Here is a 23,386-nt window from a genome sequence, read left to right on the forward strand (position 1 = left end):
TTGACATAAAGAGACATTTGTAGCCTTCCTAAGAATGTACACAGCATTTTTCCAAATTTTAATTTTTAGCTAGGCATTTTAACTTATTGTATACCTATAAGGAAATTATCTAGGCATTTTAATCTATTGCATACCTACAAGGGAAAACAAGTTACTGGAAACATTAACATTAAATTACAAGGCTTTTCTAGAATGATAGCATTAGGCTAAATGGATGTCAAAATTATCATGCAATAAATAAGACTAATAATCACATTTTTTTGTAAAATACCAGAGCTTATTACTGCAACTTCAGTAATCTGAGCAGTTATTAAATCTAACGGAAGTATCTTGTGTTTCTCAAGATAATGGCTACTTAGGAAAACTACAGTAGGGGAGGAAATAAAAATAACATGCATAGCAGACAACTTTCTGAAAACCAGGCAAAGGTATATTTTACATAAAATTGCAATATACCCGAATAGTCTCATTCCCTACATGAAATCTTCCTAAAATGAGCAGCCCTCTCCTACCTCAACCAAGACCCTAGCAGAGACAGAGTATCTGCTGCTAAACCTGCTGTCTTCCTCTTTCAGGGTGGCACACAGGAGTGCATCCAGAGGACAAGGAGCTGATGTTAGCCCAGCCCCAAAGGAAGATTCTCCGTGATGGCTCCACAACCCTCTGGCACAACTTACCCTGGCTACCACAGCCTCTATCTCTTCAGAGGGGAGCACAAAAACGCCTAAGGCTTACACAGCTGTTTGAAATCCCACTTTATTCATTCATGGTGAAAAACCGGCCTTAGGTCCTCCTGGGCCTGATACACACTTAGTGATCTGCAAGTGACCAGAGGTTCCTCTGCTTGTGTAAGAAGAGCCTTGGCACAATGCCTATGTGCCTCTGATAAAATAATATCTATCGAAATGAACTTCAGGAAATGGAGACAAGAGGTTTTTTCTTCCTTGTTGTTTTGTTTTCAATCCTTTTTGTCTTGTTTGTTCATTTGTCTGTCTTTGGGAGGGTAAGGGCATCACAGAAATGGTGGGACAAAGGGTGAACAAATGCAGCAATGATACTCACTACACACTATGTTGGAAATGAATTATACAATATGTGGATAGAGATGGGAGGGAAGAACTGAGAGAAAGCAAGGGAAGGAATGACATTGTCCAAAAATAAATGTACCCTTTACTTGACTTTATAACTGTAACCTCTCTGTATATCACCTTTATAATAATTAAAAAATTTTAAAGGAAGCATCCCAGACCTCACCCCATACCAATTCAATCTGTCAAGACTTTGTTTGAAAAGACTACAATTTAAAAAGTAAGCCTAGGGCTGGGGATATGGCCTAGTGGCAAGAGTGCTTGACTCGTATACATGAGGCCCTGGGTTCAATTCCCCAGCACCACATATACAGAAAACGGCCAGAAGTGGCGCTGTGGCTCAAGTGGCAGAGTGCTAGCCTTGAGCAAAAAGAAGCCAGGGACAGTGCTCAGGCCCTGAGTCCAAGCCCCAGGACTGGCCAAAAAAAAACTAAAAAGTAAGCCTGACTACCAGTAAAGTGATAGAACTGGAATCAGAACCCATAATCTATACTGTGAGGGCTAGGACAGAGAGAGAACTGGGATCAGAATTGCTGGTCTATACTGTAAGGGCTGGGACACTGATAGAATTGGAATCAGAACCCCTTGTCTGCACTGGCTGTGAGGGCTAGGACAGCCACTTTTTTCTGTACCCCCACAGTACAGGGAACCCCATACAGTATCTTCAAAGCTGTTCCACTGGGCCCTGAGGGTCCAGCCTGGAAGCCCAGGCAGGACATCCTCCCCCCACTTCTAAGAGCATGGTGTCCTGCTTTGCATACTGGATTTCTACCTGGGATATCATTGCAGTACCTTGCTTGATAACTTACAGTAGATGGACAACTACATGCTCAATTGCCAAATTCTTCCTGGTACTGACAATATACCCAATCCCAGGCAGGCTTTGCTGGAGAAACCATTCTTTAATCCTATCTTCCAACAAGAAAGGGCAATCTCAGAATTGTAGCTTCATTCATGTACTCATTCACTTGACAATCATTAATTTATTCTACAAATATTTATTAGCTTCCTGTTCTATCACTAGACAATGTGTTAAGTATGGGGGCACAAGAGTAAACAAAAGAGAATCTGTGGCCTTCTGCTAAATCCAAGTCCATGGGGGAGGCAGACACTGAGCAACCATGGAAATACCCTTTGACTCATGTGACAAAGAGTGCTACAGACAGGCAAAAGCAGTCACAGTGGGGCAAATCAGTGGGGCCTCAGTAAAGGAAGCTTCTCAGATCCTGCTTCTGCTGAATTGTCACAGTATCCTTAAGACCAAGGCAGCACTCAGACCAAAGAAGGAAGGTCTTATGCACTAGGGGATGAAATTTTTCAGTATAACTGAAAGCTATATTCTTACTAAAAATACCCTTGTTGTAGGGAGGAGCTGTCAGAGGCTGGGCTCAGCCTCAAGTGCAGGCTCAAAGTAAACATAAAGACACACCACAGTCTGCTTCTCCCCCTGCAAACAGGACTACCCAGGAGTCCCCCAAGCATATGCCATAGATGGCAGAGCCCAGAGTGCTTTGGCAAGATCAGACTTGGAAGCAGCACTCACACCACATCTTAAAGCACACACCTTGTTCTCCCTGTACAGAAATTCGAGATGCAAAACCTTACGGAGGTCATGTCTGCTGTTTATGCTGAGGTCAGAGCGTGGGTGTTCCTGGTCCATGGTCACACACGTCTTCTTTAAGCCCTGAGGGAAGAGGTCTGAGTCACAGTTTGCCATTTTAAATCAAAACCTTCCATTCTCTGACGCAGTATAAACCAAAGTCGGCTGTTGTTCATTACAATTGGCCTCTTCTGGCCTTCCTTACATGGGTATTGCAAGGATTAAACACAGGTTTTTTTCATTTTCATATAACCTTTATACTCATTTTTACAAATATTATTCAGATCTTACAGTGGCCTGGTGAGGTCAGCCAAGGCTTTCGGCTCATTTTAAGAAGTGAAATGCAGGACCCCCATGACAGCCAGTCCTCAGTCCCACAGTTCCCTTTTCTCCATCTATTCAACCACTAGCCCTGAGCCAACTATGTGCCAGCTCTATTCTGGTTGTACAAATGCAGCAGGAATAAGAGCTGGTACTCTGTTGGGAAGAGACCCTAAGTCTGAAGTGTGGAAACAAAACAGGGAACAAGACTGGGAGATGGAGGGAAAGGTCTCCATAGGGAGATGAGTGGAATGGGTCTGCATAGGGAGATGAGGGGAATGGGTTTCCATGGGCAACTATCATGGACCATCATTCTGTGGTCACTTTTGTCTTCTCCTTTCTGACTCTGAACATTAGGGAATGAACCACGAGTGAACTATTCAAACTATTGGAGGTGAGGAACAGGTCAAAATCAACCCTCATATAGCATAAATTATAGGGGAAAGGACAGCAGTCTAATATGCTATGAAAACATCTATACATGTTAGGCTAAGGAAATAAGAGGGCAGGATTTCTGTGGGAAAGGATTTCTACTTTATAGAAGGTATAGTGACAATGAAGGGAAGATATGAAGGGAGCAGCCATGCAGGTATCTAGAGGAATAGTGTTCCAGGCAAGAAATAACAACTGCAAAGAACCTGGGGAGGCTCAAGAACCAGTGTGTCTAGAGCCTCCGAGCCAGGGACAACTGGCAGGAGGAGATGAAGTTAGGGGCCACCCAGAGCCTGGAAAGGTCATGTTGGCTTTTGTAAAGTGGGAAGGGCTACAGAACAATGTGAAGAATGTGGTAGCTTTTTTTTTTTTTTAATTGCGTCTCTGCTAGGGTAAAAATAGATGGAGGAGGCAGGGGACTAAGTAGAAAACGATACCAATATACATGAAAGAGGGGTGGCCTGGACCATGGTATCTGTGGCATAAGCAAAGCAGTAAGAAATGGTTTCATTCTCCACATGCTAGATGGTAAAGCCATCAGACTGGTTTACAGGCTGGATGGGAGAAGTACAAGAGATCAGCCCTTACCCATGGGGCCAGAATGCACTCTAGGTGATGTCAGACTGAAGTGAACACCCAGCAAGTACCCAAAACCTTAGAGACCTGGTTTGCTTTACATATGCAGCTATTTGTGGAACATCATTAGGGGAGGATCTCTAGACATTTGGTGTCCAAAATGTATGCATAAACACTAACAGAGACAAGCTAAAAACTGAAATGTTTACTAGCCATCCAAGTGGAAATGTAGCAGATATAGGTAGAAAGAATCTGAGCTCAAGAAGTCAGCTGGAGATGGGCATTTGAGAATTGTCAGCACACAGGTGGCACTGGAACCCAAAGCACTGGGTGAGATGCCTCAAGAACAAGTGAAAGAAGAAGAGGGAAACAGGCTGGGACTTGGAGCCCTGCCATAGGCACAGGTCAGGGAAGGTAGGGGCAACTCGGAAGGACCCCTAGAAGGGATCACCTGAGAGGAGGAAAGAAGGCTCAGAGGAGACAAGAAGAATCAACTGGGACAAACACAACTGTTACATCAGAGGACAGGAGTAAAAATGAGAGCTCAGTGATGACTTTGACAAGAGTAGTCTCTGTGGACAAGGAGAAAACGTCTGACAAGTCTGAGAAAGTGGTAATAGCATTACAATGAGAGAACATGCAGCTCTTCCATGAGATTTTCTTACAAAAGGGAAAAGACTAGTGACAGCTTGTGTTTGGGATGTTAGCTCATGTTCTAACTGTAGGAGTGCAATATGTGCTAATAGAATACCAGACACAAAGGAGAAATGTGTTCAGCAGAAGCTGAGAGGATGATAGTGGGCCATTCCTCAGGGCCTGCACAATATGGAAGGCACCCACAGGGGGTTTATGGTACCCAGGGCTCCATCCCCAAGAGCATGAAGGAGAATGTTGCTTGTTTTCTCCATGAAATCATAAGGAGAAAGAGCTCTGGAATTTGAGAGAAAAGGATGGCAGTGTTAACCCAGCACTGGAGAGGTGTAACCAAGCACACGGGCTTCCCCAGTACACCACAGGGGGAGTGATCGTGGGTGTAAAGCTATGCATCAACATGGATCTCATCTAGTTGTGCAGGTACAGACAAATCAGAAGACTAGGATGGAGAGAGGACAAAACAGTGGAGCTCCTATAGAGCACACATTCAAATAGTGAATAAGATGTGGGCTACAGGAGGGCATGAGGAGGATGGCTACATAAAGTTGGCAGGAACACAGGACTTGAGATGAAGAGGGAGTTGAAGAATATTTTGTGTGGGAGCAAAGAGGGGGATGAGCTAGAAATGAGAACAGGTGGGGTGCTTGGAGCTGGTCTAATGGAAAAGATACTACTGGTGACAAGCCCAAGGTATGACTACAAGAAAGGGTGGAAGACATCAGAGAGAGGACAAGTCAATGGAGTGGAACCACACACACACCAGGAGGCTGAGGCAGCAGATAAGTCACTTCCATGGATCCTGATCAGGAGGCCATCATGGATGTTCTCCTGAGTTCAAGGAGCTTACATGCAGCCAGAGGATCCAGGCAATGGGAACCAACAGGAAGATGAGTTCCAACAGATAACTGGCTCACCTGTGGTCTAATGATGGTGAAAAGGAAAAGAGGACTATGTTGTTCGTATGTCTGCAAACAGATCTATGCATCCATCATGATCCTCCTGCCTCAGCCTCCAGAGCACTGAGATTTCAGGCATACACCACTACACCTGGCCATTGGAAGGTTTTGTGCAATTAGTGTGACATGGTCTGGACAAATTGCTTAGCCTACTAGTCTCATGACAGGGAGAGGTGTAAGTATGGCTCTTTAAAGTCTGTTGGAAAGAGATGGAGAAATGAACAGGTATTTAACGTGGGAATTTTTGTGGTTTTGACTGTCCAAAGTGATATGAGGAGCATACAGCTACAGCAGAAGCCATGAGAATAGCAGTCACAGCTCTTGTGACTTTCTGAGTGGTTGGGGACAAGCCTTCAGTACTTTGGCTGCACAACTAAAACATGGAGGCAGAGGAAGTCAAGTGACTAGATGATCTAGGCTAGATGATCTCTAATTCAGAGGACAGTTCTTAAGTCCTGAGACAGGTAGATTTGCTAACTACAACCTAAGTGCCAGTCAGCAAGGCAACTGGTGAGACAGACTACTGAAATCATCTACAAAGAAGTCTGGAAAAACTATGATTAGAGATGAACCTGGGCAGGACAGGGCAAAACATAGGAGGCCAGAATGAAAGTAGGAAGGCAAGCTGTGGGGCACCCGAGGATGTCAGTGAGGGCTCTGGATTTCACTGTGCTCCGTAAAATCAAGGCAGAAGGAAGCCTTCGGGGAGCGTTTTCTTGGTACCCAAACCTAAAATGAAGTAAATTACGAAAAGCATACAAGCCTTCCAAGACAGGTGCCTGGTGGGGAAGCAGACATAAAGCTGAATAGCATACCTACGTGCACGTTGTCTGTGTCAGAATAGTGAGTGACGTGTGCAAGCTCACTGAAAACTGGCATCTGAACCTTCACTATGTAGCTTCAAAATCCTTCCTGTTTGCTCCATTCAAAGCAGTGTGTGTGCGCGCGGCGCGTGTGCGTTGATCCACCCTGGCCTGGCTCAATGTGAGTATCACATGGAAACCCAGAGGCGGCCAGTATCCATAGCCCTCGGTCAGTTAGTTAGTGCAAGGCCCCAAACTCCATGCCAGTGACTGCAGTGCCCGCCCCCCTCTCGGAAATAAGGGCTCAGGTCCTCCACTTGCAAACACTTCCAAAACTCCCTGGGACAAGACAACCGTAGAACGTACAAAATTCTCTGTCAAAAATCTGTGCGTCGGCGAGAATCCCCTGAGCTGACTAAAGCCTGAACCCTGTGTGTGGAGAACTTATGGGTGCGCCGTGAGCTCTCCAGGGGATCAGTCGGGATGACCGGCTGGCGGCCTGTGGAGCGCAGGAGCTGGGCCCGCTGCGGATCCCGCAGGCCTGGGCTGCCCCTCGCCATGAGGAGCCCGCCCGAGACCCCTGGCCCTGCCCCTCTCAGTGCGGAGCCTATCCAGGCCCTCGGCCCGGCCCCTTGCCATCCCTAGGGTTCCTGCCTGGAGCAGAGACCCGGGAGGATAGGCCCGTCAGTCGGTCAAAGTGACGGCGTAGCGGAAGTGGAGCCGGGAAACGAGTCCCATCGGAAACGCGGCCCCCGGAAGGTGTAGTTCCTCCCCGGACCGGCCCTGCGGCCCCAGGCGGCGGAGAGGGCTGCTTTTCCGCAGAGGTTCGGGTGCGGGGCCCAGGAACCCCTTACCTTCCTGCTGAGGAACTCCCTCACCAGCGAGGCGGCCACCTCCTCCACGAAGAGGCCGTCCATGCCGTGCCGCCTGCCTTGGAGCCACGCTAGACGGAGACCCCGGCCTCTGAATCGGTTGCGCCCAATATGGCCGCGTTGCCGTGGCGACGGCGGCAGCGGCGTCCGCGGTAGCCCCGCCCATATCCTGGACCTAGGCGGGGCTGGAGGGAGGGGCCTCCCGCCGGCGGGTGCTCTGGTCCCGCCCTCTTCCCGGGCCTGGACAGGACCTATCGCAGGCAAGTGCACTGGCTCCGCCCCCCTCCAGGGCCTAGGTGGAGCTGGAGGGAGAGGCCTCCCGCAGGCGGGCAGGCTGGGCCCTCCCCTTTCCAGGGATAGGGAGGGAGGAGCCTCCGGGTAGGTGAGGACCGCTGGCTCTGCCCCTTTCCAAAGACTAGTCAGCTTGAGGGAGGGTCCTCCCGGGGACAGAGAGGAAGAGGCCTCTCACAGGCGGGCTGAATGGCTCCGCCCCTTCCCAGGGAGGGCGGGGCCTCCTGCTGGAGGGTTGTCTGGCTCCGCCTCTAAGGGCGGTGCAGTGAGGGAGGGGTCTCCCGCAGGCGGGCAGGCTGGTGCTGGTAGATGTTCCCCTCGCACTTGGCTCCAGCTCCACACTCTTGAGTGGCAATCGGCCTGACGGCCCCACGAGCCGCACTTAGCAGCACAGCAGCCTTTGAACGCCTGACCCCTTGTCCCCCGTGTTCGCATCCGGCTTCCTAAGGGCTGAAGATAAAGGCTAAGGCCCTCTGCGCCTTGAGGCCAAGAGCACATCACCTCAACTTGTCCTTGCAACTCCTGGCCACTGAGATTTAGACAGGCAGGCAGGTTGTGGAGCAGGCAGGCAGCTAGGAACAGGAGAAGACGGCCCCCTCGTAGAGTGTCTTCCCCACACCTCTGCACTCCACCAGCTGCCAGCTAGCCAACTTATTGTCTCTCACATCTGGACCCCAGAAGACCAAGGGTAAGGTGTCTGAGGAATTATTTCTTGAACCCTGACTGTGGCTCAATCATTTTTGTCGGTTGTGGGGCTTGGACTCTGGCAGGCTGGGCGCTGTCCCTGAGTGTTTTTGTGCGAAGCTAGCACTCTACCATTTGAGCCGAGGATCCACTTCTGGTTTCCTGGGGGTTAGTTGGAGATAAGCGTCTCACAGACTTTCTTGCCCAGGCTGGCTTCGAATATCTTCAGCTCTCAGCCACCTGAGTAGCTAGGATTACAGGCATGAGTCACCAGCTCCCTGCTTTCAAACTTCCTTTGGTTTTTACAAGTCTTCCCTCTGCCAGTCAAAACAAGAATGTCCTTGAGTCTCTTATCTCCAATTAATCACCAAAAAGCTGAAAGTGGAGCTGTGGCCTAAGTGGTAGAGTTCCAGTCTTGAGCAAAAGGAGCTAAAGAACAGTACCTAGGACCCTGAGTTCAAGCCTCAGTACTGATGTACACAAACACACACAGTCTTCCACAGATTCCTGTCCTAGTTACCATCTCTTATAGGACACAAGTCACATTGGAGCAGAGTTCAATAAAATGAACACTATCTCCAAGTATAGTCAGAATCTGACATATGAGAGACAGACTTGAACATGTGAATCTGGAGCCCCAGCTCAGCCCAGATAACCCATATTGTTACTTGTATATCGTTTTCTTCAAACTGATATGCACATTAGTAAACACCTTTTCGAAGAAAAGGATTCCCAAGCAACAATACCCACATGAAATCAGAGATTTACTGAATGTTTACTAAACCTCTAATGCACAGAGAAGTAGGTGTGAAGGGGTGGCACTAATCAAGAAGTCTTGTACTCATAAACTGATGTGCAACTGGAACCCCATTGTACAACTACTTAAAGATAATAAAAAGTCAATTAATTTAAAAATAATCTCATGTGGCATGCTTGCACAATATGTACAAACTACAACTTCTTGGCACACACTGACCCCCAAACCAGCGTTAGCCAAGATGGGCTCTGATCTCACTGACCACCAGCTCAGAAATTCAGAGAAACTGCCTCATGCTGAATCTTAGCAAGGGAGTCTAAGTGAAGATTCCTCACTATGACACACCACGTTGGATCTTTATGCAAAATTAAAAGGAGCTTAAAGTGAGAAACTAAAATTTGCAAGAAAATAGAGCTTTAGTAAAATAAATTAATGAACAAATTTTAAAATGAAAGCAGGGAAAAGGAGCTGATGGGTTCCGGAGAACAGGTGGCAGGGAAGAAGCCCTCAAAAGGATGGATATAAGTAATTACTAGTGATCTGAATTAGGGAATTTTTGTAAGCCTTGTTGTGTTGCTCTGTTGACTGCAGGTTAAAAAAAAAAAAAAAGATGGCTTGCAGGAACAATGACAGCAAGGTATCGTTAACAGGGCACATGCTTACTTAATTCTGTGCGTTAAGATACTGAAGGAGAGGAGAGGAGCAAAATCCATGGGGTCACCTCGCAGGGAAGGTGCAGAACTAGCCATGGCATAACTTTCAGAGAGGTGCCTGTGTATGAGAGGATGAGCACGTGCACATGTCCTGGCGTATGAGGCCATTAGCCTCTACACAGCGGCAAAGCAGTCCATCTGTGAGTCAGTGGGCGCCATGTCTGTGGAGTCTAGGCCCAGGGGTTTGTGGAATCCCTGAATCTACCTGGACCCTGTTTGGCTTTGGAATCAGGAGGCTTCGGGTGTGCTATGGGGTTGGGGCAGGGAGAAGAGGCCTGGGGGAGGGGGTCTTACAACAGTGTGTGTTATGACCTGAGGGCGAGAAAATCCACCCAGGTGTGGTTAAAGGTGCCACATGAGTTGTATTAGTCAGTCTGCAACTGCCCTGCCCCGGGCTACCCCAGAACTAGGAGCAGCAGTTGCAGGCTCCAAGGGGATGGAGTTGTTGGGGTTTTTTTTTCCTTTCTTCCTTTCCCAGGCTTCTCTGCAGGCCTCTTGCTCTCCACAGGCCTCTGTTCTCCATAGGCCTCTCGGCTCTACAGGCCTCTCTGCTCTCAGCAGACTCGGTTCTCCACAGGCCTCCGCTCTCCACAGGGCCTCCAAGCTCTCCATGGGCCTCGTGGCTCTCCACGGGCCTCTGCCCTACAAGTCCAGACTCAGGTCTCTCCTGTCCGTAGGCCCGGAATCTCCTCAGGCTCGGACACTACTCTGCTCCACAAGGTGCCTCCTCGTGCATTTCTTCCAGTCGTCCTCTTTTTCCGGAAGTCCCCCCTCTTCTCCCTCCTACCCCGTGGGAGGAGGCGGTTCCGGTCCCCTCAACGTGGGCGGGATCCCCTTGGACGCTCCAGGGTGGGACGTGGCAACGATGCCAACATGGGGCGGGACTTCCGCCCCTCGGTGATCGCCTGTGGATCCAGTGTGGCCTCTGCCGAGGGCTCTCGAGGTGTCTAATGGACCCAAGGCTCCTTGAGGCCCAAGTAAGAGGACGTGGTGCGCTGCACAGACAAAAGTGTCCGCTGCAGAACCCCGGCTGGGGAAGCGCCATCCTTCCTTCTCTGCAGGTTTTGCAGCGGCTGGATTTGTGATAACCAGATTCCAATGCCATTCATCTTTAGCAAACTCAATAGGTGCATCCTTTTACCCCCGTTACTGAAGGGGCAGTTATGCAATGAAGAGGGGAATGAAGAGTTAAACCCCATTTTCAGGCAGCCCCCGTTTTGTTGTCTGTTTAAACTATGAGCAAACCCAGGGCAAGCTTATTAGGGCCCAGCCGGTCAAGAACTCTAACCGCCTGGGAATGCTTAACTCTAACCTTCCCCAGAGTGTCTTGAGCCCTGAGCCAATCAGATTTGTACCCATGTCCTAATCTTGCTTGCTTGAACACCTGATTGCTGTAACTTTGTTGCCTTTATAAGCCCTGTGCAATTGCAGCTCGAGGCTTCCTCCTAGCCTCCCCTGCGTCGGTGGGTAGGACGAGGCCCGAGTTCCAGCTCGCTTGAATAAAGCCTTGCCTTGCTTTTGCATTTCGGAACATCTGAGTCTCAGTGGCCTTCTTGGTGGTCTTCTTGCGACTTGGCATAACAGCAGCACCATGTAGCACAGAGCTGGCTCTTTTCTCGCTGAGCAGGAAATACCCCAGAATCCAGGCTCTAAGAAATCCGAAAAGAAGGAAGTTGGGGGGGGGGGGATCCAATATTTAATAAAATAAAAGGTAAGAATGATGATGAAAGTTTATGTCCTGAGGGGTCACTTTCCCACAAGCTAACCCTACAAAGAAACTCTGGGTGTCTTTGGCTCTGGGGGAGAGCTCTGCCCTTCAGTCTAACACCCGGGGCCTTGTGTACTCTGGAAACATGGAGAGGCCAGCTGTTTGGAGCAGATTTGTGTTACCCTGGGGGTGAGCGTGTGGGCATCTAGAAAAAAATGGAAGGTCAGTGCACTTGGCTGGACAGAGGGCCAGGCTTGGTGTCAGCCTGCACTTCAGCTTTGGTGTAGGGCCTGGAATGTGAACTTGACTCCCATGGTTGCTGGCGGTGCCATCCTCTCAGGCCTTGCACTCACGGGTGTGTCGGCATCGACATAGAGATGATGTGGGAACAGGAGACCCTGTCTCACAGTGGGTCTGCAGTGAGCATGACCATGACATGAGGTGGTAGGACTACCTCTATGCTGTGAGATAAGTGTGAAGACCCTTTTGGGGAGGGGGGGAGTCAGTACCTGGATGCTGTCCCTTAGTTTCCTTTGTTCAAGGTTAGCATCCTACCACTTGCGCCACAGTGCCACTTTGGGGTTTGAGGGGGGTTTGGGGGGGGTCGTTAATTGGAGATAAAAGTCTCATGAACTTTCCTGCCTTGGATGGCTTCCAATCTTGACCGCCAGATCTCAGCCTCCTGAATAGCTAGGATTACAGGTGTAAGTTAGCAGTGCCTAGCTTGTCACACATTTTTATATAAAACCTCACTTGACATCATTGTAGATTCTGAAGTAGCTGCAGGAGCAACCTTAGCCCAGAATCCTCAGTGGCAGCATCTTTCAGAGCAATGGTGCCGATCAGGAGTTAGGCAGGGAGTTGGCAAGCTCATTAGCTGGGATTGTGGCCTGATATGGGATTGTCCCACACTGCAGACATTAACAAGACTATGAGTGCTCAGAGTGTGCTTACCCACTGCCCCCATCTTTAAAAATGGCAGCCTGTTCAAGGCCAAGAACTCCCCTGTGGCACATGTGAGGGTCGATGACAAAGTAACCCTGATTTCCAGGACAGACCACCCCTGTGTATGCAGACCCCAATAAAACCCGAGTACTTGGGCCCTTCTGCATGGCTTCCTTCTTGAACCTGTCCATTCCCTTGTGTGGTGAGTGCCACTTGGCTTTGCCTTCGCTTTGCTTTACATTAATAACTTGTCTCTGCTTACCTCTCCTCTGTGTCCTCCCTGGAATTCTTTCTGGTCCCCCAGATCCAATGACCCAAATCCAGTGACAGTACCAGCCCCTGGCATGTCTTTACAATCTGGTTTCCCCAGTTTTTCTGTGGAGGGGGAGAGGGGGGGTTGTGACACACCTGTTCAAACTCAAGGCTTCCCATCATTTTCAGAGGCTCTACATAAGTTCTTTCCTGTACAAAAAGGAAAGATTGAACAAGTGAACTGATGAACAGGACTAAGGCACAGCAAGCTGAACCCAGCTAAGGACAACTATTTCCAAGGGTAAACTTGCTGACCCTGGTCTTGAAATTGTAGCATCTCCTGGTCTGGTTTCCTCCCCTAGGGGCTTAGTTCCTGCTTCCAGCCAACCACAAGAGTGAGGCATCCCTGAGCTGTGGTGTGTCCTTGGTTTCTGCTCTTGCTCTGCCTGTTTCTCTGTGCATCTCTGCCCCTTTAATTCTCTCCTTTCCTCATGACAGCAGCACCTACACCAGAAATGCCACCTTCCAGGAACTCATAGGCCAGCCCACACAGGAGACCTTGCTGCATCCTTACATTCATGACAATTTACCAAGCAAAACAGCTCCAGCCAGAAATCCAACACCACGTAAGGCTCTGGTTTTGTCTGCAGAGACTTGAGGTTCAAGAAGGAAGCCATGCAGAAGGGCCCAAGTACTCATGTTTTATTGGGGTCTGCATACACAGGGGTGGTCTGACCTGGAAAACAGGGTTACTTTGTCATTGACCCTCACATGTGCCACAGGGGAGTTCTTGGCCTTGAACAGGCTGCCATTTTTAAAGATGGGGGCAGTGGGTAAGATTAATGAGAGGCTAGAGAGGAAAATGTAGGTATGGTCTGGCCCTGGAAGAAGGTGTGACAAGCATGGCAGGGCCCAGCTAGGATGGAGGGCAGAAGACATTACCTGCTCACCTACTATGCCTTCTACGCAGGCAACAAGGCTGAAAGCAAAACATTAAAAAGTTAAACCAGGAAGACATCCCCTGAATCATCTGGCTGAGAGGCTGCAGTCCACCTGAGGAGGGGACAGGACTGCACCCAGCAGTAAGAGCTGCATACAGAGGATGCTGGAGAAGTTCCTAAAGGGAGGCTGAGGCTCAGCAAGGAGAAGGGAGAAGGATAGCCAGTCAAGGTCAGACATCCAGCAGCAGTAACAGCAGAACAAATTGAAACAGGGCCTCCATTCAGTTGGGCAGGTTGTGATTGTGTGGTCCTGGCATTACTTGTTCACTCAGAAAGCCTAGCTTAACCACCCAGAGCCAGGAAAGGGGTATCAAGGAGCCCCTGTGGCATAAGCTCCCTGATAAAAATCTGAGGCTTTCTGGCCCTTGTCTTTCCTGGCTTGGTCACTACTGGTTATTAAAGGGGAGTGGAAGGAGGAAGCAGGGTTGGAGGATTTACTTTCATGTTCTCATGTAAGGACACACTCCTGCCTACCTGACTGGCCCAGCTTGAGGCCAGACAAAGTTCTTCGTCTTGACCTGAGGTTCTATCTTTGTGTTACTTTCCCCATCATTTAACTTGAGAGTCATGAATGTGTTGGAAATAAATAAGCTTCAACTGGAAAATCAATCCAAAATGTGGGGAAGGGAAGTCTCATCCTACAGCCCCTCTCAGCACCCCAGGGGCAGCCAGATCTGGTGGATGCTTCCTTGCCTACCCAGTGTCACTCCGCTACGCCACATATAGGTCCGCCCCCCCCCCCCACCGCCCCGGGCAGGTTCCGCCTCCCTCACCATCCTCCTGCTGGTGGGTCCTGGGGATTTTACTGCACCCTGGTTCAGAGAAAGAGCAGCCATCACTTGTCACCCTGACATTCCACCAGTGTTTTCCAAAATGGTTTCCTTACACTTCTGAGGGCTCGGAGCCTTGTGTTGGGGACAATAATAACCTAATGCTCCTTTCACTGTCAGCAAAAGATTTTCAGCCCTAGGTTGGCCCTGCTGTAGATGGGCCCTTGGGAGGGACCAGTGTCTCCCCATGGCAACCAGAGGGCAGTGACAGGGATGGAACATCAGAGACTCCCTGTAACGACTAGAGGGCAGTGCTGAGCGTTGAGCAGCAGTGGCTTTCCTTGGCCACCAATGGCAAATTCCAGGCACTGAGCAGCAGTAGCTCCCTGAGGCCACGAGGGAGCAGTGCCGGGCATCAAGTAGTAGTGGATCCCCATGACCACCAGAGGGCAGTGCCAGCCAAGGAGCAGAGGCTCAAACACTACTGTTCAGAAGCCCATCACCTAGAGGTTCCAGGGTTCCCCTAGCCAGCATCCAGACTCCTGAGGTCTTCCAGCCTGCAGGAAGCCCCAAACGGACAGGTCTGCAGCCAGCACTTCTGGTCTCTCAGCCCCAGTCCATGGTGGGCTAGGCCTGGAAGCTTCCTGGGATGCTGTCACAATGTGAACTCTGGATCTGTGAACATGAGCCTCAGGAGGTGAGATTCTGAGTCCCTAAAGCTGATGCTTTTGAGCCAAAGAACATGGGGTGGGGTCTGAGTGGAGGCCTGAGACCATGGGATGGTGCATAAGGGAGGTCCAGGACCTCTGGGTGGGGTCTGAAGGAGCGTATGATGGAGGGAGGAGGAGTGTGAGTGCACAGTGGAGGAGGTGAGGGAGGAGGACTATGTGTGCACAGTGGAGGAGGTGAGGGAGGAGTGTGAGTGCACAGTGGAGGAGGTGAGGGAAGAGGAGTTTGAGTGCACAGTGGAGGAGGTGAGGGAGGAGGAATGTGATTGCACAGTGGAGGAGGAGAGGAGGGAGGAGTGTGAGTGCACAGTGGAGGAGGAGAGGAGGAAGGAGTGTGAGTGCACAGTGGAGGAGGTGAGGGAGGAGGAGTTTGAGTGCACAGTGGAGGAGGTGAAGGAGGAGGAGTTTAAGTGCACAGTGGAGGAGGTGAAGAAGGAGGAGTGTGATTGCACAGTGGAGGAGGTGAGGGAGGAGGAGTGTGATTGCACAGTGGAGGAGGAGAGGGGGGAGTAGTGTGAGTGCACAGTGGAGGAGGTGAGGAAGGAGTGTGTGTGCACAGTGGAGAAGGTGAAGGAGGAGGAGTGTGTGTGCACAGTGGAGGAGGTGAGGGAGGAGTGAGAGTGCACAGTGGAGGAGGTGAGGAAGGAGTGTATGTGCACAGTGGAGGAGGTGAAGGAGGATTGTGAGTCCATAGTGGAGGAGGTAAGGGAGGAGTGTGAGTGCACAGTGGAGGAGGTGATGGAGGAGTGGGAGGGTCCTCTTTGGTAGCAAGCCCTGCCAGTTCCTGTCTGCAGTGACCCAAGGTTTCTTCCTGTTTCCTGTTGGTAAACTGAGGCCTCAAGAGGTAAAAGGTTGACCTGAGTCCACTGAAGAACCAGAAAACCATTGCATGGTCCCTGGAATCAGCTCCCCACCCAAGTGGCCAGTTGGTGGTGGACAGAGCCTCCTTCTTCCTGCACTTCCTTGGTCTGCTTTGCAGAGACTGCTCTGGACAGTGCTCAGGGGTAGTGCTCCAGGAGCGTGCTCAGAGTCAGTGCTCCAGGAGGGTGCTAGAATCAATGCTCCAGGACAGTGCTCAGGGTCAGCTCTCCAGGCACAATGCTCAGGGTCAGCGCTCCAGGCACAGTGTAAGCACAGCAGAGTCCACGGTCAGAGGTGCCAGGCAGGATGAGGGAGTGGAACGGAGCATTAATCATGCCACCTCCTCTGCAAGAACCTGGAAGCTTCCACAGCCCTCAGCAGGCAAATTGCTGGATTTAGTTTTAATTTAGTTGCGGATGAGTACCCCTCCCTGGAGGCAGGAGGAGGGGCGTCGCTTTTTAATTACTGGGGGCCTTCTTTGCAAAGCCTTTGAGCTGGGCTGGGACTGAGGGAGTCTGATCCTGCATTGCTCTTCCAGGGCTGCGTGTGGGGCTTCCAGAGCCAGGGCCCGCCCCAGCAGCCTCCTGCCCACTCCTCCTTCCTCTTGAACCCACTGCTTCTTGCCTCTGGCAACAAAGCATTAGCCTCCCCATGGAAGCCAGGTGCCAGTGGCTCGTGCTTGTGCTCCTAGCAACCTGGGAGGCCGAGGATAAGAGGTTGTGATTTGGGGCCAGTCAGGGCAGGAAAATTCCAAAGACCCATTGCCAAACCCCTGCTGAACACATGGTGTGTGCCTTTCTTCCAAGAAATACATGAATCTGAGGTTGGGAGGGTGACAGTTCTAAGCCAGCCTAGGCAGAAATATCTACAAGACACTGTCGCTGTGGAGGGGAGTTGGGTGTGGTGGCACATGATGGCAATTCCAGCAGTGACAGGAAGCCCAAAGGAAGTAGATTGGGCTCCTGTATAAAGTAGCTGGGGAGCAGGCAGGGGTAGGCACAGGCCCCAAGTTCAAACCACCATAATGCCAAAATAAAGCTACATCCTCACTGTATAGTCAAAGGGGAGGAGGGTGGCACGGAGGCTAGGGCAGAGAGGCCACAGACAGATGCCTTCAGAGGAGCAGAGTCCCTGCAGCGGGCCTTGATGAGCCGAATCCTGTCACTCCTGCCCTCAGGGCCCTCAGGGCTCCTGGGTCACTTGTGGGTACCATGGGCCACAGCGCTCTGTGCTGTGCTTTCGTAGTGCCAGGAGCACTGCCTCTGAGCAGTGTCCCTGAAGACAAGATGAAGGAAGTGCAAGAACAAGGCTCCATCCATCACTAAATGGCCCTGCCTTGCCTTCAAGTTCTCCACTCAAGGACATTCCCTAAGGGGCCTTCCTGCTCAAACTGCCCACCCTGCTTCCTTTCACCCATGGCACCTCCACCTGCATGACTCACCATGCATCTGACTCAGTCATCTTGTTTACTACCTACATCCCTGCTAAGCCTCAGGTCTACCAGGACAGTGATCCCATCTTTCCTGTTCCTGGCTAGATGGCTCAGCTTAGGTCAGGCTCCAGCACAGAGCCCAGGCCTAAGCACAGGAGAGGCCCCAGCACAGGACAGGCCTAAGCACAGAGCCCAGGCCCCAAAACAAAGCAGGCCCTAGCACAGGACAGGCCCCAACACAGAGCCCAGGCCTCAGCACAGGACAGACCTAAGAACAGGACACAGCCCTGCACAGGGCAGGCCCCAGAACAAGGCAGGCCCCAGAAAAAGGCAGGTCTCAGCACACAGCCCAGGCCTCTGCACAGGGCAGGCCTCAGCACAGGAATGGCCCCTGCACAGGGAAGGGCCTCAGCACAGGGCAGGCCCTCAGCAGCCAGGTATGGATAAGTAAGTGATGCTCTCTGAGTTCTAACCCGGCCTTCCAGGCCATGTCCCATATCCCAGGGATGGAGATCAGAAGACAGGTTCCAGATGGTGCATGTGGAGAGGGTTGTCATGGAAGCTTAAGTTATCATGGAGGGAAGGAGTGGGGATCCCTTAGGCAGAGCTGGCCAGGTGCTCCCCTATGGAGAGGAAGCAGATGAGTCTGAAGTGCATAGGTTCTCTGAGACAGGACAGACTTGCTTCAGGGGAAGAGCTGGCAAAGCCCACAAGAGACTGGAGCCACAGCTGGGGTCTGCCTAGAGTCTAGGAGAAGGGGCAGATCAGCAGCAGCCAGGCAACTCACCTCAAATCAGGGCTTCCCTTCCCCTCAGACCCCCAGATCAGGGCCCAGCTTCCCTCAGACCCCCAGAGCATGGCTTCCCTTCCATTTAGACCCCCAGAGCAGGGACTACCTTCCATCAGACCCCCAGAGCAGAGCCTAGCTTCCCCCAGACCCCCAGAGCAGGGCCTACCTTCCCCCAGACCCCCAGAGCAGGGCCTACCTTCCTACCTTCCCCTCAGACCCCCAGAGCAGGGCCTAACTTTCTCTCAGACCCCTAGAGCAGGCCCTACCTTCCCCCCAGGTCCCCAGAGCCGGGTCCTGCTTCCCCCAGCCCCCCAGAGCAGGACCTACCTTCCCCTCACACCCCCAGAGCAGGGCCTACCTTCCCCTCACACCCCCAGAGCAGGACCTACCTTCCCCTCAGACCCCCAGAGTAGGGCCTACCTTCCCCCAGACCCCCAGATCAGGGCCCAACTTCCTCCAAGACTCCCAGAGCAGGGCCCAGCTTCCCTCAGATCCCCAGAGCAGGGCCCAGCTTCCCCCAGACTATGGCAGGATGAACAGCCCAGGGTCACCACAGGAAGCGTGAGGCAGTCACCAGGCAGGGCAGTAAGGGATGGGGAAGGGCTGTCTCCTGGCCTGTGTGTGCCTGGTTGGGAGGCTTATAGGGCTGGTTCTGACTCCATGTCTAACTCTATCCAGCGAAAAGGTGAGTATTCCCCTCCCTGGGAACTCTCAGAAAAGTTCTCTCAATCCTGTGATGTCACTGAGGTCTTGATGATCTGTAAATGTGACTGCCTACGGGCTCAGACATCAATCTTTGGGACAGAAAGCACTGCAAGGAGTTTAATTCCCTGGAATTAGTATGGTTAATCACATACAGCTCAGGTTTTGTTTGTGTGTGTATGTGTGTGGACTTGAGTGTATGTATACGGGCATGTGTGATATCAAGGGTTGATTTCAGAATCTTATGCTTGCTAGACAGGTCCTCTGCCACTCACTCTTGCTGTTTTAGTTTCTTTTCCAAATAGGCTCCCAAGCTTTTTTGTGGGCTGACCTCAGGTAGAGATCCTCCTGCCTGTGCCTTCTGTGTAGCTGGGATGATGGACATGTACCACCAAGTCTAGCTGGGCTGGGATCACTAATTGTCAAGCTGGTGGCTCTGTCCCTCAAAACCCTCCAATGCCACGTTGGATGCCCCAAGTCCAAAGGGCCTTTTTCCAGAAGCAGCCTATGCATCGAGAGACCTCTACCCTGTGCTCTGGCACAGCCACACAGGGCTGGGACTCTAAACAAGCGAGGCAGCCTCCCGCCCAGAGCGATAGCCCAGCTCCAACAGGCACTCCTAAGCAAGCCCTTCCCCTCCCCAGGCTTAGTTCCCATTTCTAAAATGAAGGAAATTGAACTCTCTGTAGTCCCTCGCAAACTTCCCTCTTGTGTATTAGTTTGCCAATGATTGCTAGATTTTTATAAACATCTGTAAAAAGCCAGTGTCATCTCTGGGCCAAGCCATTAGGGTTGGGGAGAGGGCTGGGGCTGGAGGAGGAGGCAGGGAGGATCTCTTAGCCCGAGCCTCTTCCATCCACTTGTTCACAGCAGCTGCCAGGTTTGGTGGGTGTGAACTGGCCAGGCACTGATTCAACCACTGGGCTTAGAGTAACCCATGAAATCCTCAGTGCCAAGCAGCAAGTTAAGTATTCAATCTAAGATACCTCAGCCTAGGACCTTGTAACTTTGCAGTGAGGAAATAGCAAGCATCCAGTGGAAGCCATCCATCAGATTTGAGTTTGGCTCTACTCCCAGGCTAAGCATTTGCAGGATTCTCAAGTTTCCTTGCAACACTGCGTAGCTATCTGAGCCCAGCCATCAAGGGCGCGTGGTCACAGGAGGAGACAACAGAAGCTGTGATAATGCACCACGTTGCTAAGCTATGCTGTGTGCATGCTTTTGTTTGTATTTTGGCAGTACTGGGGATTAAACTCCAGTGCTTTGGGCTTGCAAGCAGCTACCCCTCCAGCCGTACTGATAGTTCCTTTTTGCACTGGTTATCTTCCAGGTTGAATCTTGCTTTATGCCCAGACCAGCTGACCAATGATCCTCTCTCTCTCACTTGTGCTTTCTGAGTTTCTGGGGATGACAGCCACAAGCCACTGTGTCCAGCCTTTGTGCTTCCCCTAGAGCTGAGATGGTAGGCATGCACCAAGGCGTCCAGCCATTGTTTGAGATGGAGACTCTAAAGCTTCTTTTGGCCCAGGCTGACCTCTCACCTTACCTGATCTCTGCCTCCCAAGTAGCTAGGATTACAGGCTGGAGCCTTTGTGCCCGGTTAGTCATGGGTTTTTGACTTAGGTCATTTTCACTTGCCATGGACTTATCAGGCTCTAATGCCACTGTAAATGAAGAGGAATCTGACTGACAAATTCTATTTACCCACTCCCCACACAGGTGGCTGTCCCCCCACCTGCCTCTCCTGAGAACTGCAGTCACTCAGCCAAGGTTGCACACATAAGACACTGCAGTCTGTATTTGGAGATGTGTGTGATGATATTTATGCCATACTCAAAACCCCATTTCCCCTTCTTCCTAAGGAGCTGGGGAATGAAGGGCAATTTGACTCTCCTTTGTCGATAGTCCTTATACCTGGGAAGAGAGCATTAGCTGATTGTACAGGAGCTGCAGTTCCGCAAGCAAATCCCTCCTATTATGGCTCCATCAATGGCTTCAGCACTACCATTCTTTTTTTTTTTTTTTTACGATTTCACATGGCATATTGAAAGTAATTACAACAGTGATATAACACTCGCTTCCATAACATGGAGTTCATTTCACTTAGCATCATCTTATGTGTTCATAAGGGCATAGCTATTGGGCTCTTGTGATCCTCTGCTGTGACTAGCCTGAACCTGTGCTAATTATTCCCTATGAGGGAAACCATAGAGTCCATGTTTCTTTGGGTCTGGCTCACTTCACTTAGTATAATTTTTTCCAAGTTCTTCCATTTCCTAATGAACGGGGCAATGTCATTCTTTCTGATAGAGGCATAAATTCCATTGTGTATATGTACCACATTTTCCTGATCCATTCAGCACTACCATTCTTTTTTTTTTTATTAATTGAACATAAATTTTTTTACAAGGTGTTGTGCAAAAAGGCTGCAGTTACATAGTAGGGCAGTGTGTACATTTCTTGTGATATCTTACGACCTGTTTTTCTATTCCTTGTTTAGGTCAGGTAGACATATATGCAATATACAATGTATCAAGAACATATACAGTATTCACAGACTTGGTCTCTACTGTCTCTCCGTCTCCCTTTGTTAACAGTCATATATCAGGGAAATGATATCATGCCCCTTTGTTTTCTGTGTTCTAGGCTTGTCTCATTCAACATTATTTGTTCGAGTTCTGACCATTTCCCTGCGAATAACAATATTTCACCATTCCTAATCGCTATGTAGTATTCCATTGTGTATAAGTACCATATTTTTTGGATCCATTTGTCTGTGGAGGGGCATCTGGGTTGTTTCCATATTTTGGCTATTGTGAATTGTGCCGCGATAAACATGGAAGTACAAATGCTTTTTTGATATCTTGGGACTTGCTGTTTAGGATAGATGCCTAGGAGTGGTATGGCTGGGTCATAGGGTAGGTCTATATTGAGCTTTTTGAGAAACCTCCATACTGTTCTCCAAAGTGGTTGTACTAATTTGCACTCCCACCAACAATGGAGAAGGGTTCCTCTTTCCCCAAAGCCCCTCCAGCATTTGTTGTTTCCTGAGTTCAGAGTATAGGCCATTCTAACTGGGGTGAGGTGGTATCTCAGGGTTGTTTTTATTTGCATTTCCTTTACTAGCAGAGATGTTGAGCATTTCCTCATGTGTTTCTTTGCCATTTTTATATCTTCTCTTGTAAAGTCTCTCTTTAGCTCTTTTGCCCATTTCCTAATAGGTTTATTGGGCTTGGAGGGGCTTAGTTTTTTGAGTTCTCTGTAGATGACCGATATCAGGCCTTTGTCTGTTGCTGTGCTGGTAAATATCCTTTCCCATATCGTTGGCTGTCTTTCTATTTTGGTGGCTATGTCCTTAGCTGTGCAGAAACTTTTTAATTTGTAGTAGTCCCATTTGTAGAGTCTTTCCCCTATTTGTTGTGCCCCTGGGACTCTATTCAGGAAGTTCCTTCCTGTGCCTATAAGTTCTAGCGTCTTTCCTATTCTGTCTTCCAGTAGTTTCAAGGATTCAGGTCTGATATTGAGGCCCTTGATCCATTTTGAGTTGATCTTGGTGCATGGCAGCACTACCATTCTTAAGGGAAGAAAAGTCTAGAACTTGCTGTAGTCCCTGAGCTTCCCATAGTTCCTAGCATGGTAGGGACCTTTCACACTGTTGTAAGATCTGCAGTCCAAGTCTCACTGCAGCATGGCTGTTAACCCCTCACCTGAATTTAGGCAGAAAAGAGAGGAAAGGCTTTGGAGTGAAATTCTAATTCTCCCTTCACAAACAATGTTCAATTAAGCACTGCCTGAGGGCAGTTAGTTAGTGCCTTAGTGGGCTCTGGAATCTGGGGAGGGCTGGAGGCCCCAGGGAAGGAAGAGTGTATTGCCACAGCCCTGCAAACACAGGTGGCCCATCCCACAGATGGGCAACACAGCAGGGCATTGGAGATCTGCACACGAAGGTGGCCCATCTCACAGATGGGCAGTGGAGCTCTGCAAACATGGGCGGCCCATCCCACAGACAGGCACCATGGCAGGGTACTAGAGAGCACAGACTTGGTCTAGCCTGATCCCACAATGAAAGGTTTGTGATGCTGGCTGTGTTGACTTAATTACTCTGTGCCCCAGCTTCTTCTTCCCTAACACAGTTACAAAAGCAGATACAGCCATTGTGCTTCAAGGAGACTGACATCAGGGCCTGTGTGTGTACCAAGAGCCACAGGTAGCTACTGAACACAGCGCAGCATCTATACCAAACCCAGATACCAAAAGGCACCATCTCAGGAACCTTACCACACACAGTACAACATGCATACCCAACCCAGGCAATCTCCTATAGGCTTTAAATCATCTGTAGATTATTTGTAATACCAAGTACAATCTAAATGCTATGGAATCTGTTAGGTTTTTAAAGTAGGTAGCCGGTAAAGGAGAACGCCACGTGGTATTCAGGCAGGAGAGAACG

At 50.1% G+C, this 23,386-nt stretch overlaps 1 protein-coding gene across 5 annotated transcripts in view; it reads right to left on the minus strand.

The window, feature by feature from the left end:
• The window catches only part of Mindy4 (MINDY lysine 48 deubiquitinase 4), a 95,028-nt gene extending 87,272 nt beyond the window's left edge, over nucleotides 1-7,756 (minus strand). For 4 of the 5 annotated variants that reach the window (XR_007210014.1, XM_048339528.1, XM_048339526.1 and 1 more), the window contains exons 1-2: nucleotides 7,285-7,756; nucleotides 2,653-2,772 (exon numbers count right to left, since the gene is read on the minus strand). Coding sequence is in view for 4 of the 5 variants with exons in the window: in XM_048339528.1 (XP_048195485.1) it covers nucleotides 2,653-2,772; nucleotides 7,285-7,347 (183 nt within the window). In the remaining variant the exon portion in view is untranslated. Of the gene's footprint in view, nucleotides 1-2,652; nucleotides 2,773-5,431; nucleotides 5,593-7,284 lie in introns of all 5 variants that reach the window. The other variant, XM_048339527.1, reaches the window with a different exon arrangement.
• Between the last annotated feature and the right edge of the window lie 15,630 nt (nucleotides 7,757-23,386).

This window comes from Perognathus longimembris, chromosome 2 (assembly GCF_023159225.1).
Source record: "Perognathus longimembris pacificus isolate PPM17 chromosome 2, ASM2315922v1, whole genome shotgun sequence".
Taxonomy (NCBI): domain Eukaryota; kingdom Metazoa; phylum Chordata; class Mammalia; order Rodentia; family Heteromyidae; genus Perognathus; species Perognathus longimembris.